At 33.7% G+C, this 20,724-nt stretch overlaps 1 protein-coding gene across 9 annotated transcripts in view; it reads left to right on the top strand.

The window, feature by feature from the left end:
- LOC130647169 (pregnancy zone protein-like) overlaps positions 1-20,724 on the top strand; it is a 50,032-nt gene that overhangs the window by 25,288 nt on the left and 4,020 nt on the right. For all 9 annotated transcript variants that reach the window (XM_057452972.1, XM_057452948.1, XM_057452956.1 and 6 more), the window contains 12 exons: positions 8,944-9,058; positions 9,312-9,530; positions 11,026-11,304; positions 12,146-12,322; positions 13,086-13,274; positions 13,555-13,704; positions 14,127-14,255; positions 18,587-18,638; positions 18,788-18,965; positions 19,163-19,391; positions 19,476-19,863; positions 20,217-20,393. In XM_057452972.1, the coding sequence (XP_057308955.1) occupies positions 8,944-9,058; positions 9,312-9,530; positions 11,026-11,304; positions 12,146-12,322; positions 13,086-13,274; positions 13,555-13,704; positions 14,127-14,255; positions 18,587-18,638; positions 18,788-18,965; positions 19,163-19,391; positions 19,476-19,863; positions 20,217-20,393 (2,282 nt within the window). The remainder of the gene's footprint in view (positions 1-8,943; positions 9,059-9,311; positions 9,531-11,025; positions 11,305-12,145; positions 12,323-13,085; positions 13,275-13,554; positions 13,705-14,126; positions 14,256-18,586; positions 18,639-18,787; positions 18,966-19,162; positions 19,392-19,475; positions 19,864-20,216; positions 20,394-20,724) is intronic.

Genomic DNA, 20,724 nt, shown 5'->3' on the forward strand with positions numbered 1-20,724 from the left:
TTTTATATATTCCAGGCCATAGTCATGCTAAGAACATATTGAGAATAATGAGGATAACATTAGTCAAAAAAGTTAAGAACATCGAGGCTGAAACTAACACACGCTATTCTTATAAAAGTAATCTTTCCGTTGTTACTGTTTCTAACTCTAAAGACTGTGTAATTCAGTGTTGATGTTCCTATTAAAAACCTAAAACCTAAACTTAAATCAATGTGTAAATCTGTTACGTTACGATCGTTTGAAATATATTTGATTCTTAAATTCGAAAACGCTTTATTGTTATCTTTTTTGATTTTATGCGTGATTTTCTTGATTATAAGTTTAGGTCTGTAAGACAAACTGTTCTTTCAATATTTTGGATTGAAATATTTCGTTAGATATACAATATAGCAAATAATTCAAGTGTTTATATTTCTCTTTTAAGTGTTTTCAACTATTAATTTCTTATATTTTGAGTATAACTTTCGAAGGTTTGCCGTATGCAATAGACTGAATAGCTGATTTTGTATGACTTAACGGAAAATGATTTTTTTAATGCTTGGTATCCTTTTTCCCCTGGTGTACTTCTGGAATGGGAAATGAAGTATATAGTTTTAGCGTATTTCGCTTTTTACGTTTTTTTTGTTCGGTTATAAACATAGAATAATGCAGATTGTGAGCAACCTTGATCCCAGGGTTTTTTCTTCTTTTGCCATCCCGTTACAAACGAGACAAAGAAAGGTTGAAATGCAAAGTTTTGAAAATTCAAATTACTGTGTTGTATGTTTTTGTTTTTTATCCCTTACATCAGTTTAATGAGAGATTCAATGGATTCTTCCACGGGAATTCAGATAACTTTTAATTTCTTATATTTTGAAAGGGTTGCTGTATGCAATAGACTGGATATCTGATTTTGGTATGACGTGTTACAAACTGTACAGTGTGGAAATTTTGTAATAACTTTTTTGTATAACTTAGCAAAATATGTTGGATTTTTTAAATGTCTGATATAATTTTTAGCAGATTTCACTTTTTAAGTAACTTGGAAACGGGCGGAAACAACTGACGTCATCTCCTGCGTGGGCAACTAGGGACTACCTGGGACCAACATGAGTAAGTTTTCCAAACCTGGTACCCCGAATCGTTTCAAGATCTATACGATAAAAGCAACAGGTATACAAATTTCTAAAAAAATTTTTGGGGGGTTTGAGGGGTCAGTGCCGACGTCAGCAAAATTTTTAATCCCTTATATCTCATTAACCGTTCATCAAAACCACATGATCATGTACATTTTCTTGATGACGGCTTTAAGGTCTGCACAGTAGAGGCAACGTGAAAACAAGGTTCTAAATTACTTTCTTTGTGGATGAGTTGCTGACGTCATTCAATTCAAATGACGCTTCTTTCTCATTTTTATCCTGCCTCAGTGGATTTTTCCACGGGCTTTATCGACTAGACTCTATAATAATACGCCAGTTCTGTCTGTCTGACTGTGACTTTTGCAAAGTGGATTATATTCTTCACCATTTTCTCTGATGAAGTCTGCAAAACATCGCCCATAAAATTGTTCTGTAATTTACCAAACTTTTAACGTTAAAATAATATTAACGTCAAAGGAAAGCATATTAAATTAATGAAGCCATTACAGTGCACTAAAAGCTTTGAGGCCAAATAACTTGGAAACGAGGTGGTGACGTCAATGATTTTTCACCGCGTAGGTAACTAGGGATCACCCGGGACCAATTTGGGTAATTTTCCCAAACCTGGGTCTCCGAATCCGTTTCGGACTGGACGAGTTGATGACGTTACCAAACACTAATATCTCTGCAACCGTTCAAGATCTATACAATGAAGGCAGCAGGGATACAAATTTCTAAAAACAATTTTTGGGGGCTTGACTGGCCATTGCTGACATCAGCAAAATTTTGAAACCATCATATGTCATTAACCGCTCATCAAAAGCACATGATCATATGCATTTTCTTGATCAGCGTTTTAACCTCTGCACAGTACAGGCAACGAATAAACTAAATTTCGCCAAAATTTTTTGTAATTGCACTTCTGACGTCAGCAAAAAATCTAAAACAACCTATTTTTCCATTGTCCTTCTGCCTAAGTGGAATTCCCCACGGGCCTTATCGACTAGTACTTTGATAAAGTAGTATCTCTTTAAGTCTATATTGTTAAGTACTGCATCAATCAATTTAGGGGCGACGAAATAACGCCACAAGATTTAGGTCCTTTAACGTACATTTATCTTCAGAATCAACATGATTTCGGATAGCTTGCGAGGTCGGTGCAATGACTGAGGGCGATATTTTCGGTACAGCACCACCGGATAATCAGTTATTATTGTATTTGTTAACCGTCTAAGTTAGATAAAAATAAAAAAAAAGAATTTTAGTTTAGTTTTCTTATATGATATAATTCACTAGCACTACTTTTGTTAACACTCGAGGTCAAAATTCGAAACAGTCCTGTCTAAAAACAAACATTCTACATAGAATTCGAAAGTCCCTATAGAATAAAACTTTGTAAACAAGACATTACGATGTTCTACAGGTACAGAATAATGTGTAAACATAGTCACAAGAGAGAGATAGTCTGGGTAATCGGCCATTTCGGGCCGCTACGGCAAAAGTACCTGACCTAGAACGGGTGGTCCGAAAGTAAGGGGACTGAATGTTGTAAAATGGCTGCGGCGAAGGAAGATTTCCTTTATGGTGAAGACCTTAATGCTATATTGGAGGCTATAGATGAAGACATTTTGCTAAGTAATTCAGATTTTGACGTGGAACTAACCACAGTTGTTAACGACATACCGGAGGAGGACACAAAAGTCACCTTTAGCTGTAGTTTGTGTCCTAAAGTTTGTGTTTCTAAAAGAGGATTAACACGCCACACCAACGCGAAACATAGTGACCACGACAAAGGTGACTCTGCAGGATCGGGTGATAGAGATTTCAAGGAAGCTGAGAAGATGTTACATCCACTGTATTTTAAAAAATATATGGAAGAAGCTGTTTCAAAATTGGCTGGTGATGAATGTTACCCATCAGAAATCACCAATGAATTTAAAATGTTCAAAGTTGGTGGCCTTGACAATGTTTTACCGTCTTATGCTCTTGTGAAAGACCTTATAAAATCGTTCGATGGGGATGCTGAAAAGTTTTATCCGTTGTTTTATAAGAATATTTTGGATATAGAGCATCCCTTTGGTTCAAGCTTGAGTCGCAACTGTAGCGTACTGTTGGGATTTGAATTAGCAAATCTAGTTTTGTGTCACTTGTCTGGTTCAACATACAAAGACGATCTTCTGCAAGTGTCAAATAAGTCATCATACACCTTTTCAGAGAAAGAACTATCTGTGATATCTTATCTTGGTGGATATGTCTTCAGTACCATGTATCGTCGTATACGCTTCTCGTCAAGAAAGACCTCACAACACATATACCACCAACAATATCTAGCTATCCTGTTGGCAGGAAAATCTGAGGACACACAAGATATACCACAAAACAAATTAGTCAATGCTAGGGACCGTGGTGGCTTATGGAAGGTTAAAAAGGAAGTGGTTTTAATATTTACATCTGCTGAAGAACTTTTTCGTTCATACACCAGCAAAAGCTGCAGCAAAATTGACAGTAAAGACATAGTTTCTTGTCTGATGAAGAATTTTGATGTTAAGTCTAATTTCAACAAAATTCTGCAGCTTTGCACTGTGTCGTTGAATAAAGAGGTTTCTTTGAACTTGTTAGAAGATCTGCTTTTGTTGTTTGTCAGAGTAAGAACTTTTTCTTATGTCAAAGATAAACAGCAATTACACAAAATAGCATCTGATGCTAAGAAATCAAAATCACTGCGCACTGAGCTGAAGAAAAAGACATCCTCACTGGATCAAGGTCATTAATAAAATGGCTATTAATAAAAAAACAGCTATTTTTATAGCTACACATTTATAAAAAATCATTATGCTGGCATAGCTATAGCTAGTGAGCTAGCTGTAGTTTCCGATCTTTAATTTCTGATGTTTTCACAATTTTTTTAAATATATACTATACTTTTAAAAAAATTGTAGCTAGTATGAATATGATCATAACTATGTCCAGGTTAAATTCTGAGAGTCATAAAGGATCAAGCAATACTTGCTCCTTATTCAACTAAGTTTTTATGGTTGAAAAAACCTTCACTGGCATTTTGTTTAATTATGCGTTGTACTCGTCATTCGCTTGAGTAATTTTGAAAATAGAAATTCCACTTGTTCTACGGGAGCTAGAGCAACCAAACACTGAACAATTAGCTCCAACCATAGTTTATAATACCAAAAAATCCAGGTAAACTTCTGCAAAGTACCTAGCATACAAAGCTTCCCGCCTGTTTTTGAATATTTGGTCCCCCTAAAAGTAGACTGAGCACTAGAAAATTTCTGAACGCGAGTCAGATACCGGATCGGAGCTCAATCGCGGCGGTACCCAGACTATCTCTCTTTCTTATGACTATGGTGTAAAGTTGAATGCATAGCTAAAATATAGTTACAACGAATATTGAAGTAATTTTTTTTAACTAGCTAGCCAAGAATAACATGAGCTTGAACGAGTTTTATATTGACTCGGTAACCACAAAGCTCAAGGAACAAATCTGAAAATGAGAGGAGATGTATTTTTTATGATTCCGTCGGCCTGTGTTTAGTATTTTTGATAAAACTGGATATCAGATCATCGTTTTCTTATGGACAATGTAGCTAGCTAGTTAACTAGCCATGTTGAGGAAGCATCCAGACGAAATGTTGCTGAATCTGGTTATTTTAACTGTTAAACTTGACATTGTTTTGTTTCTAGGAATTTCTATGAAAATGTTTTTATCGATAAATGTATTGTAGGAGTTAGATATATAATAATTTCCAATGCTTCTTAAATATTTTTTTGTGCTTTTTTACATTTTAAGCTACCACTTTTATTGACAACGGGCAATACCGCAAAATATCGGCCCGTCGTCAAGACCGCTAAGCCAACCAGAATGCCTAAAAACCCGTATTGCCCACTTGAAATAAAATAAAGCTTGCTATATGTTGTTATAGCTAATGGCAAATTCTGCTACATGTAACGGCCCATTGCTTTGAACAGAAAAAGGTTCAGTTTGTGATATATATACGCAAAGTAAATTTCTAATTAAATTTGTGCATCATATTTTTTTATTATATTTTTATATCAAAACAAACAATCAAGCTTAGACATATTCTTAGGATATTCTGACATATTGTTTAGAGTATATTCTTACAAAAATAGTTCTTAACATTTTTGTCAAATACTATCCTTGTGGCCTAAAAATATATAATGCCTTAATAAAATAAAGATTGCTATATGTTGCTATAGCTATTGGCAAATTCTTTTTATATGTAGAAGAAACAATCGAGGTTGGACTTATTCTTAAGATATTCTTAACTGACGTTGAGTATATTCTTACCAAAAAAATATGTTCAGGCTGAAGACAAAACATATTTAACTTCATATTTAAGGGAAAGTTTAGCTGGATGCGTGTAAACGGCTTAAAAAACTTTATTCACCTAAATTCATTTCTCTACCAGATAATCTAAACAACACACCTGCTTTCCTTTCACTTTCTCAGGAGGCTGATAGCTAGCGTTCTATGGATAAAAGTCCAGTCAGTTTTTTACTTCGATTACTAAACTTTGCTTCATCCTAAAAGAAAACAAATTAAAAATGTATAGCTAGTTAAATTGTCTAATATATTTTCAACCAGTTCTCTATTTGACGTTATATCATCGTACTTTTTTCTTCTGTATAACAAATATTTCTGACAACAAGAGAAACTTTTTTTTTATTTTGGATCGATAACAACAGTCGTTCTACAACAACAGTTTTGCTTTTTTTACATTTTAGATTCGAGATATCATTCGAATTCGATAGTTTTTTTAAGAAAAAACCAACGTCGGTCCCAGAACACAAAATGGAAATATTGAGGAAACAAATAAGCTTTAATCTAACTTCATGATGAATAAACATTGATTGAAATAACTTTTTTCAGGATTACTTTGAAAGAGAGACAACCTTCTTCGCTTCGGTTTTCATTTTTCAGTTGATAAACAACTTTTTTCCGTGAGATACGGCGCGCAAATGGTAAACCTGGGCTCTATTTTATTCTATACAACGGGGCTTTTAAAACAAAAAAAACAGATATATATGTACAAAAAAAACATACATATATATAAATGTTATATATATACTAGCCAGCTAGATAGATGTGCATATTTTACATGGCTAGCCTCACAAATATAAGGGATATAGCCTGTCTTTTATTTCCAGGAGGAGCCATGGCTTACATGGAGAGTCCTAAAGTAATTAATGCTCATTTTGAGCTATGCAGACCCAGTTGGGGCCCACACTTTACTAGGCAACTCCTGACAACATCCAACACCCACACAGTTATGGTAACATTCACTTGCTCATGTTGAATCTCTGCCCAAGAGGAATCGAACCCCGGGCTTCCGCACAGAGTACTTTTATTCATAAAAAACATGCAAGTTTAAAAATACAATTAACCCTATTAAAAACCAGACTTTTAATGTTCTATGAAGAAATGACCACGGAAATTAACTGCAGTGAAACTTTTATAAAATTTAAGAACCTTAAACCAGAAACCATACCATTAAAAACCAGACTTTTAATGTTCTATGAAGAAATGACCACGGAAATAAACTGCTGTGAAACTTTTATAAAATAAGAACCTTAACCCTATTCGGTCCGGGGGGGGGGGGGCGGATTCCGCCCCCCCCTGACGGTTTTTTTTTAATAACTCCTGATTGCTTTGTTATATGGCTATGATACTTACTGAGTTTCAACATTTATCTATTAGACACCTGCATGCTAATTTTTTAGGTCCCATACCTTTCAGAGGCTTTGATATTGGCCATTACTCGAAACTACCCCTCAAAATCTCTATGAAATCCTTATAATGGGGAAAATATGATAACTCCTGTTAGGATTAACCTTAGAACTTGAAACTTGCAACATAACTTTGTTTCATCAAGAAGAATCATTTTGAATAATTTGAACACGTGACTAATCCGATTTCTTGATTTTGTCGGATTTTACCCGAAAATCGGAAAAAAACGGATTTTCGGGCAATTTTTGGCAATTTTTCATCCGATCCATGTAAAAACCGGAAAATATGTTAAATAACTTTTATTTAGCTTTCAGAAACTTCAAACAGAATGTAAAAATTCGCTCTAGAACAAAAGTAATAATATTTTAAGCAGATAGTGGCATTTTTAACAATTTTCAAGCTTTTGATGACGTCACAGAAAATGTGCTGACGCAAGCAAATTTTTTTTGGCGCCTTTTGTTCCTTTTATGACGTACTATAGGTGTGCCAAGTTTGATTCAATTTGAACAACCCTATGAAAAGTTATTGAGGGGGGGCGGAATCCGCCCCCCCCCCCCCCCCCCCCCCGGTCATAGTATGTTCGAAAAACCCCGGACCGAATAGGGTTAAATTATAATAAATTCTGTTCTAAATAAAATAATCACATGGTTTCCAATTTTTCTATCTTATATAATTTTTTGCTAGAATTCATGCCACTTAAAATTTGATGTTGTTAGCCCGGATCTTAGAATTATAAATCTAATAAAATAAATCTAACAAAACTACCTTCATCGCGGTGAAGCTGGCATATTGCTCTGATTTGTTTTTTAATTTGTAAACAAATGATGAATAATCGACAGAACAGAATTGAAAACAAGCAAGAACGAGAAAATTGCCTAGATACTATGTAAACAAAATTTTTCGTTTATGTTTTTTCACTTCCTTTTAAATATTATGGACAGCAAACAAACAATATAGTCTAGAATAAGATATAAAAACTTTACGGCAGGAATACTCGATTCTGGTTGAATTTTGACCAATTTTTCGACCTCTCAATCTCTGTCGTGTTCAACCTCCCTCCCCAGTGCACATTGTACATCATTTTTTCTGGCATCGCGTGCATCTGCGTGACATGGCGGTAAGGCTTTGGCGTTTAGGTATCTGGCACTGGTAACGAGGTTGCGTCACATCAGCTTGATTTCATGATTTCTCTACATTCTAATGACGCATTGGAATACTAGTCGGTAGCCCGTGGAAAAATCCACGCGTTCGCATGTTTCCTTTTATATTGCATGACGTGCGTCTTGCCACTTGTGGTACCATTTTGCGTGACGGACAGGCGCATACGGGTAATATAATATAGACTAGTCGTTAGCCCGTGGAAAAATCCACAGGTTCGCCCGTCCTTTTATATTTACCCGTCGCCACAAAGTGGATAAAAATATATCGCATTTGATATTCGTGTTTCCGTAACATCAATTTCAGACTCAGCGGGGGGTCCGCGCAGAGACAGACAGACGGAATACGGCTATTATTATAGAGAAACATATATAACATTTAAGAATAAAATAAAAATTAGTTTTAATAAAATAAAAGAAAGAGTTTTATTTTTTAAAGTAATAAGAAAAGAGAATTAAATATTTAAATAGTAACCCCCCTTCTGATTTGCGTTTTTTTTAACTTGGTAAATTTTAGCGTAACGCCACGTCGTAAAAAAAGTGACCCGTACTTTGCGTTTCGTGCAAACACAAGGCGTATTAATATATAGATTTTATATAAGTTGTTACAGGCGTTCGTGTTAATTTCCTTCGTGTTGATTTCATTAATAATTTTGTGTCTCATTAATTTTAAGGAATAAGGTATAAATAACCTGGTTGCAGAGATAAACAATGGCAATACTTGACAGCTTCCTTTGTTGTCATACCATGTTATATTTTATCATTTTTAATTTTGGAACCCTTTTTATAAAAGAATTCGCAAAATGCAGAAATGATGTTGAACTTTTGCTGTTATCATTTTTTCCCGTATAATAAAATAGATCCCAGGTTATTGGCATTTGGTTTAATTCATGTTTTTTAAAAGGTATACATATGGAAAATCTGTTGTCGGTACATTAAAAGTAAAGACATGTTTGTCATCAATTTTTGATGGTCAACGAAGATGCGTGGAAGCCTCAAAATCTTTGCTTTTATCTGCAGTATGTTTTTTTTCTTGTCTTCTTCTTTTAACGGTTTTTTTCAATTCTTAGTAAATATATAGATTTTAAGAAAGGACACTTATTTTACCCATTTGAATGAAAATACTTTTATTATTTGGATTTTGTGGGCATCCATATATATATAACTAAATAAAAACTCTGTTCATAATTAAAGAAATCAAAACACCATGTTATTGAAAAATTAATTTTCACCTGAAATCTGGAAAGTAAATTTAATTTTCAACATTCTTAGATTGATGGTTGTCTTACCACCATGGTTGGTGTTGACAGAGATAGAATCAGGACTGTCAATTATCCTATTGCTGTTACAGTCAAGGCCATTGTAGTGGAAAATGCAACTGGGGTAGCACAAAAGAGATTACACGCAACAAAACCATTTCTTTCGAATGAAATAAAATTAAAGTTTGATGCACCCAAGAGTTTTAAACCAGGATTTATGTACACAGTAAAGGTAATGTTACATTTCACCTATGTATGTATATGCTTCAGGTGTTCTGAAATGTATAATGTTACGTCTCATGTGATCTTTGCGAAATTTTAAAATTAAATTCCTTTTTACAAAATTTTAAAAATTAGTTCTAGCGAAAATCAAATTTTTGTAAAAAATAATTTATGAAAGGTATATAAATAAAAGAATTGTGTTCATCTTGAACTGATGCAATCTATGCATTTGTATACAGAAGTTGTAAGTGAACTTCATATTTATCTGTTACTTACCTTCCAGAAATAACATGTCATTAGCCAGATTTATGTCTCTTCTCCAACTATAGTGCCTCGACTGTAGCATTGCCTAATCTTTTTTTGTTTTGAGTGCATCGTTAACCACTAACAGACGAGTCCTGCATAGATGCAGGCAAAAACTACAGTACAAAAACAGTCCCACAATTTGGTCACCATAACCACCGAGAAATACGTTTTCATTAAGGATGCTCTCATGTTTTAAAAAGATGGCAATTGTACTACCCAACAGTACGAAAAATAAATAAGTCTGGGTCCTTAGCTACCAGTTGTTTCAAAAACTTGGATTGTAAGGACAAGAATTGCCTTTCTGGTAGGTATCATTGACTTCAAAACTGTTGTTTTTAAGCCATTTTTTATCCTTTGGAAGAAACAATAAAAATAAGAGCTGCCGCTTTAAGTAGAATCATTAAAAGAGTGAAGATTGAGTCTGCTGATGAACTTATTGGCAGAAAGATATACAGAACAGATTCATTTTTAGCATCGTGTAGTCTACCATGGAAGGTCCAGTAATATTATCAACAATGACTGACAATGTTTCACACAAGTGTTGATTTCTAACACGCAACAATAAATTAATAGTTACTAGGGTAGAGCATGCAAAAATCTTCCAAAAAGATTAAAGGGTAATAGTATTATAACACTCACTTAATCTAGGTGGCAAAACCTATCTACAGAGTCAAATTTTCTCACCACCAATTACTATATATTTAAATCACTAGATATGCTAATGGCTAAAGAATATCATTTTTTTATCATGTGCGTTTAAGGTCCTAGAATTTCTTGCAAATTGATTTAATAAAAAATGTGTCAAAAACAAAATTTCATGAAATGGAACATTGAACTTTCTCCTGTCTGACTTTTACAGTATAGCTCTTTGTCATCACCTTGAACGTAAAACAATGAGATTTCAACATTTAAGCAATCAATGCGTTTCAAATGTGTATAGATTTGTCAAGAATTTTGGAGTCAAAGCAACCATTCACATTAAAATATGTCCATAATCTTAACACATTCGTTATTAAAAATGCATTTTTTGCAATTTTCAATTCTCATCCCACGACTTTCTGCAAGTATTTAGTTTTCAATAAAGAATTGGAAAAAGGTCTTTTTTTTAACAGACCACACCAGATCAGATTTTGATTAACAATGTTTTTAAGATTAAATATACTAACTGTAATCTTTCTCCAAAATTTAATTTTAATTAGTTATTTGTTACAACACCTGATGGACGTCCAGCATTGAACAAGCAGGTGAAAATTATTCTCAGTTCAAAACAAAGGTATGATAAGAAGAAGAAGCATGTAAGGACGTATGATCCACTTATTACCAATGGCGTTTACTCGTTCAATGTCTATCCAACTGAAAGAGCTGATTCATATTACTATGAAGCTATGATGGAAGAAGTAGAACATCCCTACAATCCTTACAATCTTGGTGAAAGATTTACACTGTCTATGCGACAAAAGATCTGGCGTTCTTCACAAGTAAATATAAACTTCTTAGTAATTTATATTATAACCGTTGAAAATCAACTAACCTAGCACGCTTGTTTTTATGTACATTTTGCTATGAATGAAACAAACAGTACCAAGTTTGGTCCCATTTGCGAAAGCCTGTCGGAGGCAACGTTATCATAAATGTATATGGAACTGTTTATCTTAGTGTGTTGAAGCTGCTCTTTGGATCTGCTTAGTTGAAAGCACTGTCAATGTGAAACCTGGAAATCATACTAAATACCATATAATGCCTAAAGTCCAGTGTCAGTTACATGGAGAAACCAAGCTTTTATAAAAAATAACATCTACGCTGTATTTTTTAAACTACTATTTCTTGGTTGCACTATTCATACTTAAATAATTTATACTACTCTTGTGAAAAGAAATTCTGTACAATTTTGTCAGAAAATTTTGGTACAAATTTTATTCCCTTTTTTACAGAATAAAATTTGTAAGAAGAAAGGAAATTCTTGCAAGTAACCGACTGGTGCCTTTTGTTTTGTCTCTAGTGCGGAAGGTCTCGGGTTTAAACCCCGACTGTGTCATGGAAGAGAAAAAAAGTGTGAATCGATACTTTCTACTTAACGTTCAGCATGAGAATAGAATTGTTATCTTAGGCGGTTTTCTAGTTGAGTGGCTGTTGTGCTTTTACGACTCCCTTGCCTGAAATGGGAGCTTTAAATGCACTAGGACCTCCTTCTCAGGAACGTCATTGATAACAGTTCTATTAAAAACTAAAGAGGCTATCCTGAGTAAATAATAGTAATAATAAAAACAAACGGAAATTTTGATTTACCTATTGCAATTACTTTTTTACTTTGCCGTCTAGGTATATTTCAATAACTACGGGGTGTATACTGTAGGAATGTCCCAAAAATGGGCCTCTCCCAGTTCAAACTACATTGAAATTGCAAACATGAGGGATCTGGTAGCTGGCAAGTCTGCAAAAATTACTGTAAACATTGCAAAGTATGGTGAAGTTCGTGGAAAGGACGTACATTATCTGGTAAAAATGATATTAACTTTTTACTTAATTTTTAAGTTAAATGTTAAAGTTTTTGGTTTTAAAGGCATCCTATATTCTTTGAATTTTAGTACATTATGTGAGACCTTAATTCTGATAGCCTTTTAAAACTAAAATCCCAATTGAATTGTTTTAAAGTGGTGTATTATGCTGGTTATGCAGGATACTGTGTCGTGGAATATGAAAATGTGTTGGGTACAGTTTAATCAACACTTGGCCTAAAACATAATGACAAGCACAGTTGCTTTAAATTTTTTTATGACATGTACAGACTTTGATCACATCATTCTGCTAAATCTACCGGTTTCGTTTCTTCATGATTTCGTCTAAATTTGTTATTTTCTTCCCACCAGCCTCCTAGATTCTGGAACTCAGATAGTCTATTCATTTAAAAAAATGTAGCAATTCCATTACATCCGTCCAAAAGCACTCCAAAAGAACTTTTATGTCTAATATGCTTTTGGTACTCGATATATTGCATTTTTGATTTTTACGAACAGACCTGAGGAACCACAACTTACGAAACTGAAAAAAGCATATTACATTAGAGAGAAAAAAAAAAGCTTTTCCGTTTTGTAATAACGTCTTTTTTTATAAAAATATATAAACAATTTGCCCCTAAAATAATTAAAGGGATGGGAGGGGGAATACTGATGGTCCTAGTTCCGTCGACCCTGTGTGTGCTAAAAGACCTTTGATATATAAAAGACCTTTGAGATATAAAAGATATTTGTTATTTTTGTAGCTGATGTGCAGAGGAAGGATCGTGTTGTCTGATCGAAAAGTAGTTTACCACAAGCATGTCCATATCACTTTTGTGGTCGAACACGAGATGTTGCCTGTTTGTCGAATGTTTGTGTATTACATCAGCAAGGATGGAGAGCTTGTCTCTGACTTTAAGAAAATACATTTCAAAATGTCCTTTAAAAACAAGGTTAGTATAGATTTATTTTGTTGTTCATGCCTATTTGTTTTGTCTACGCTTCATGATAGTAGAATAAAATTGTAGTTTTAACGCTGGAGTGCGCTGTGCGTCCATAAAGGATTTAAACTGCGATTAATAGTTTCTTCGATTTCTTCACGTCTAACAGCGCTTCTTTTATTTTTTTTATTGTTTTTGGCGTTTAAATTGAGTTTATTTTAACATGTATTACAAAGGAACATGTGTTGAATTTAAATATTGAGAAATTGAATGGTAGAAATATTTCATTTAGGTATCACTGTCATTTTCTGATAATCAAAAAATGCCTGGAGGGAAAGTAAAACTAACATTAAAAGCAACTGCAGGATCCAAATTTGCTTTGTCCGCTGTTGATAGAAGCGTCCAGTTATTAGGTGCCTCGTTTGATCTGAGAGAGGGACAGGTATATATACTTCTGATTGTTTGTGAGAACTCCTGAAAATATTTTAAATTTTCTGAAAAAATTTTTTGTGAAATTTTTAGGAAAGGTCATTGGTCAAATTTTATAAGAAATTTTCTTTTGTGGAATATATGTCCAAGATACTTTTATTCTACGTCAGTTAATGCAAAAATAAAATTTGATCAATCCAATTTGTCTTGCTTGTTCAATTTCTTTGACATTCTTTATTTTTGTGATTCTAAAATACAAAAAAACTCAGCTAAAATTCACCCAAATTCCCAAAGTGTCCTGAAAAGTAGGTTGCAAAATAAGAGGAAACCTTGGTTTTGTAAGTAATCAACATTTAAGGGCTAAACTTCACCATTTCATTCATTTATTGTATAGCCTTAAAATATGTAAAGAAACTAATAATTGTCACCCTACAGATAGTGGATATATTGACTAGACAGGATGTTCATGGCCAAACATTTCAAGACAGAAAAAAATGTGATGGTTTTAGTAGTCGCTACAGAACATCTTCATTACTGAAGTACGATAGCAGGCGAGCGATTGAGGTGATATCACAATATAGTATTTTTTCTTCGTTTTATTTTTTAGCTTTTCAGCCGTATATTTTTGAAATTTATTAGGTTTTGATCTAGTCCGAGAGCTTACAACAGAAGATTTTAGGTCATTTTCCTCAGAAGGTTTGGTAGTTTCAAATTGTAGACATGTTCATAAGAATTAAAATTCTTGATGTCGGATCAGGAAGTTAGGGTTCTTTTGGGCAGTATCACCGAAAAGCTCTGGTGCAAAAAGACCTTATTTTTATGTCATAAGCCTCAGGTTTGAAATATTCATGGGTGACTCGGCACTGATTGCTGAGTTCGAAAATATATAATCTAACATAGATTTCCGGTTCCGTCATAGGTTCAGACCGTCGAAATCGGTTGTGAAAAAAGGCTTATTTTTATACCACGAGCCTCATGGATGAAATATTCATCCTCGAAGGTCTACAGTGAAAAAAAGGACCTTTTTGCATGACATAAGCCTCATAGTAGATATTTCGTAGGAAGTTTCTCATAGTAGTGCTTAGAATTTTAAACAAAACCTAATATAAAATTTTGGTTCCAAAATCGCTTTAGGCGCAGCGATTCAAGGATGGCAAGAATATAATAATGGGATCAAAGCGTGATTTAGACCCTTGAAAATTTTTTAAGTAACAAAATAAAACGTAATAAAGTATGCCCATGAAAATTTGAAAAGTCGTTACAATGTACCTTATTCCATGAAATTAACGACTCAAGAAATTAACGCCAATTAAATTAACGGTCATGAAATTAACGCGGATCAATGAATTTTGAAAATTAACGTGGTTGAACAAAGTTTTAAAAAATGCATTTAATTAATTTGAGAATATGCGATATCACACGAAGAAAAAATTAGAACAACAGTCGAATCCACGGTAGTGAAGCGGTCTCCTCTATTACAAGGTAGTTTGGAAATCGAAATAAAAGTTTTCGTTGTGTGAAAAGACAATATTAAAAATTAAAAACTTTCGGAGAAAAAACTGCTTCAGTTAATTTTCCACTTGAATCAGAGTGTGAAGATTAAACAAAAGGTATTTTAAAAGGTCGCTGAAAAAGAGAACACCGTTGAGCTATCGTTAGAAGAGGAGGAAATAGTAGATTTTTATGTCTATTCAGACTTTTATATATTGTAAAAAAGTCACCAAATTAACAGTATTTTAATTAACGAGTCATGAAATTAACAGTCTCTAAATTAACATTGCATTTAAATAGCGGTCATTAAATTGACGCGAATTATGAAAAACCGCGTTAATTTCATGACTCGTTAATTTCATGGAATAAGTTAGTTCAATGCTTTTTGTGTTCATGGCTGGTTTCATCTGATCTCTAAAGAAACATACAGTAACAACATCCCCGTCAAACCATTTAATTCTAAATCCACCATCTTCGATAATCCAGCAGAGTCGGTGTGATCCGCTGAAGAGCTTTCTGCTGATAAGCAACTTTTCCAAATTGAAGTTATGTAGTATGTTCCTTTCAAGGAGAACTTTGAAACACGGCGGCCAAGAGGAAGCATCCATTTTTTTCACATGATCAACTATGGCGCCATCGTTGTTTTTCGGTTTGTACTTCTGAAAGAACATGTCAAGCCGGATATCATTTACTGACGACATTGACTTTTGTCCATACATGGAACACACAAATGCTTCAATTTTCATCAAGTAATGCTCTTGAGAAGAAACTTTCATTAAATTGGGAAAGCACTTCCTGTTATGTTGTAGTGTAAGCAAGAATTTTCCAAGGATTCAATTTTCCTTTTCTGTTGAATGATGATGTGTAATCACACCCAGTGAATGCGTGAAATGCAGGTAGTATTTTGTATAAATTCTCTCCAAGATTTAAGTGATAATTCTTTACGAAATGTTTCTTCTAAATCTATACCTGCACTGGAAAGCAAACTGCCTCTCTTTGTTTTCCCCTTTTAAATTTCTATTCTCTCACCAAAAAGTTTGTTGAGATTTTTTTCCAAGGTCTGAACTAATGACGTTACAACCGGGTCATCTTCCTCTCGCTTTTCGGATAACAATACCGCATATTGACTGTTGAGTTCCCTTACCAAATGCACTTCTTTGTTAGTTACAACGCTCTCCTTAATGAAATCGATCAAATCTTAAAAGGCTTCCTCACTCTTTGTTCCCCTCAATTTTCTTAAGTTTCTCCTTCTTTCCCTGTGGAGTTTTTTCTGCTAACATCTGGTACTTTGTACGATATATTGCATGATAACATAATTCAATGCTTACAAAGTCAGCAGTACCAGGTTTCGCCAATAAACGGGAATCACCTAGCCATGTTGCATACTTTTTTATATTCACCTCAAACTATCCACTTTCAGAAAGCACAAGTTTGTGCTTCACACTGTTATGTTTCTTGTCCTTTTTTGTGCACAACACACAGTTCTTTGGTAAAACACCACTGGATACTTTTATTTTATCTCTTAGTTTCAAACTAATGGCAATAAATCTTCGATAACAATCAATGTGAAATCCTTTCACCGAGTCCACAAATTCTGGTACTACCATGTCCTTGTATTCCAGATTTTCATCCTTTCGAACTCTTGAAACAGCTAAACACTTGTTCAAAACTTCTTGCTTGAACAGTATTATTGCTCCTTCCTTACTCCCTGATCCACAAGGTAGTACGCAATATTTTCCTGAAATGGAATACAGTTCAATATCTCTGATGAAGTTATAAATAAAATGTTATATTACTAATATATAAACTCTTTTTTGCCATATGGTTAAATAGCGTTGTTCGAGAACCACGTCTTTTCACCATGATGTTCTACCAATCAAACAAATAAAGAATTCATGTGACATGGTAATAGAATCATTTAACGTGTGTATAAATGAATTAATTAATGTGATATTATCAACAAAATACACCGCGTTTATAAACTCAACAGAAGTTAAATTTCTCTTACCGTAAGGACATCTGACTGAAGAACCGCTGGTTCTCCTTTTGGAGAATTGGATGAAGTGCTGACATTAAATAATTTACTAAAAACCTGAAATGTTTCACTTTTTTCTTCTTATGTCGTCGTTGCGAATTTCGCTCGTATATTAAAACAATGAAAAAACACTCGTATTTCGTCTTCTCTCTATTTACATTATTTCCTTCTTCAACTCTGTTAAAGGAAATTATGCTCGACAATTATCATAAAAGCAACAAAAACCACATGCAGAAAGTGTTAGTGAAGTATACGTAAGTGTTCTTTGAGACCAATCACTGTGTCTGAACATGATTTTCTAAAGTGGTTTTGGAACCAGAATTTTATGTTAGATTTTGGTTTAAAATTCTAAGCACTACTATGAGAAACTTCATACGATATATGAACTATAAGGTTTATGTCATGCACAAAGGTTCTTTTTCACTGTAGACCTTCGAGGATGTCTGAACCCGACTTAAAACCCGAAATTTTTGTTAGAGTATATGTTATTTTGTTCCTTAGAAATATATCTGTCTTATACATATGATTTCATCCATGAGGCTCGTGGTGTAAAAGTAGGCCTTTTTCACAACCGGTTTCGACGGTCTGAGCCCATGACGGAGCCGGAAGTCTATGTTAGATTATATATTTTCGAACTAAGCAATCAATGTCGAGTCACCCATGAATATTTCAAACCTTAGGCTTATGACATAAAAATGAGGTCTCTTTGGAACAGAGTTTTTGGGTGATACTGCCCAAAAGAACCCCAAATTTCTGATCTGCCATGAAGAATTTTAATTCTTAGGACATGTCTACAATTTAAAACTATCAAACCTATAATCTTCTGTTATGAGCTTTTGGACTACGCTGTCTCTGTGTGAATTCTCCAATTTGCAAGACCAACAATATTTTGTAATGACATAATTAGTCAGAATCATAAAATCCAATCAAAATCTTTTAAAGACATATAATGATTAACAGCAACTCTTCACTGATAGAAAATTACCTGTGATAGAAATTGATTGGTTTAATGAGTACGTAGGGTTGGTTGCTCATTATCTCTAGAATAATTAATATTGACCGTTTTTTAACCAGGATTGATTAAATTTAAAACGAACTTGTTGATAAATTCATGTTGATGAGAAAAAAAAATTCGGAGAAACGATATTAGCTTTTATATTGTAGGATTAATTTGACTAGGGCGATTTGCAAATCCAAGCGGTGTTACTGTAGTTTTAAGCTGTTTTTTATAGGTAAATACAGAACACAATTTTAAATGTTGGATAATCATTATATGTGATTGTGAGAACATGCCTTGAACATGAAACCTAATCACATCAAAATAAAAAATTTTGATTGTAGATGTGTACAAATTTGTTTTCTTTTATAGAACGCTGGCCTGATATATTTCAGTAATGCAGAAGTGGATTTTTCAGATTGTTGTATGAGTATTTTGAACATACCTTTTTTTTAAAAAAAAACGTTTTTTGAACAAGTTTTGACTTTAAGTTCCTAGAATAATCTTGTATGGTTGTGCCTGTTGTTGAGATATTTTTTCTTAAATTTGTTCTCATAGTATTAATTTTTTTAGTGAGACATTGGCATTTTTATGCTCCACGTGCAACATCAGACAGAAGAGAACAGAGATTACAATACATGTTGGCTAAAATGAATTTTGATAAAAAAACTAAAAAGCCTGACGTCAAGAAACCTGTAAAGATAAGATCAAACTTTCCTGAAACTTGGTTGTGGTCGGACGAATCCATTAAGTAAGGAAGTTGATTTTCACAAAGCTCTATATTTTACTGACCATTAATTTTAGGTTTTTCTATCTTTGTCATTTTCTAGTTACTGTTTCATTGAAACACAGAAGTTTTAAAATATTTAAAGCATTTACAGCACAATATAAACTTTCAACATTCTTTTTGTGACTTCTTCGAATGTTGTTGTTCTTAATCAATTGTAGTTCTTCTGGTGAAAACGTACTTCAAGTGAAAATCCCGGACACAATCACAACATGGTATGCAAGTGGATTTGCTATGTCGACAAGAGCTGGTATTGGCGTAGCCGCACCTGCTAGTATCCAGGCGTTCCAACCGTTCTTTGTTTCAGTAGCATTACCATATTCTGTGATTCGTGGAGAAACAGTTAAAGTTCCAACTACAGTGTTCAATTACTTGGATGATTGTTTAGTGGTATTATTTAATTTTCTTAATTTTATGAAAAGTTAGTTTTCACTTCGAGCATTTTTCTTGACTCGTTGCTTTATTTCCTATTAGATTCAAGTTAGTCTAGACACGTCAACTGATTTCGACATTACATCGGAAAGAATAAAAAAAATGTGTGTATGCGGAAGTAAATCGAACACTTTCAAATTCAGCATCAAATCAAAAACGCTTGGTAAAATTGATATCACTGTCAAAGCTCTTTCCTTGCAGCCTGACATTTTGATATGTGATTCCAGCAACAAAATGGCAGATGATGTAACTGCAGCAGATGCGATGACAAAGAAGTTACTTGTTGAAGCTGAAGGAATAAAAAAAGAGTTTTCTACCAGTTCTTACTTCTGTCCTCGTGATCATTCTGGTTTATATTCTGATACTTTATTTGTAACAATACCTCAGCCTGTTGTTCAAGGATCAGTATATGCTGAGTTAGCAGTTGTGGGTAGGTTTTATATACATTCCATAACAAGAATATTTCTAGTGGGTACAGATATTATCAAGTTAATTCGAATTTCTGTCTTGGGAGATTCAATGGAAATTATTCTTGGTTACAGTTCTCTCTTCAAGTTAACGAGAGGGTGAAACACATATTGAACTTTTTTTTATAATATCAATTATGAAAATTTAAATATCTATACCAATGCATCTTTTAAGCATAGATGTAGCAAGTTTAATAAGATCTAGTTAAAGTGGGTGTTAACATTGATTAATAACATCTAAAAAAATACAACACAAAAAGATAAAATAAACGATTCAACTCCTATCATATCTCATGCTTGTATTGTTTAACATTAGGTGATCTTTTGGGACCTAGCATGGATAATTTGGACAAACTCCTGGCAATGCCATACGGATGTGGCGAGCAAAATATGTTGAAGTTTGCACCGAATATTTACATTATGGATTATTTAACTGCAACCAACCAGTTGACTGAAAAAGTGGAAAGAAAAGCGAAGGAGTACATGAGATCAGGTATAATGCATTTTTGTAATTATATTGTTAGAAACGCATCCTGCGTAATTTATTAACAATACTTACAGTTCTGTATATAATATTTTGGAAACTGACAAATTTTTGGCCAATTCTTGGAAGAGGTGAACAGCACGAACTGGACTATCCATGTAGCCTTAGACTGTGTAATTTTCACTTTATCAGATGAATCGTGCATGTATTAACAGACTTATGAATTTGCCTCTTCCAATCTATCATGTTACAATACTATCCACTCAAAAAACTTTTAAAGTTGGGAAGTTCTGCTGTCCTGTCGTTGGCATAATTATAATGTTTCAGATCCTAAATCTTA

Source organism: Hydractinia symbiolongicarpus, chromosome 1 (assembly GCF_029227915.1).
Source record: "Hydractinia symbiolongicarpus strain clone_291-10 chromosome 1, HSymV2.1, whole genome shotgun sequence".
Lineage (NCBI taxonomy): Eukaryota > Metazoa > Cnidaria > Hydrozoa > Anthoathecata > Hydractiniidae > Hydractinia > Hydractinia symbiolongicarpus.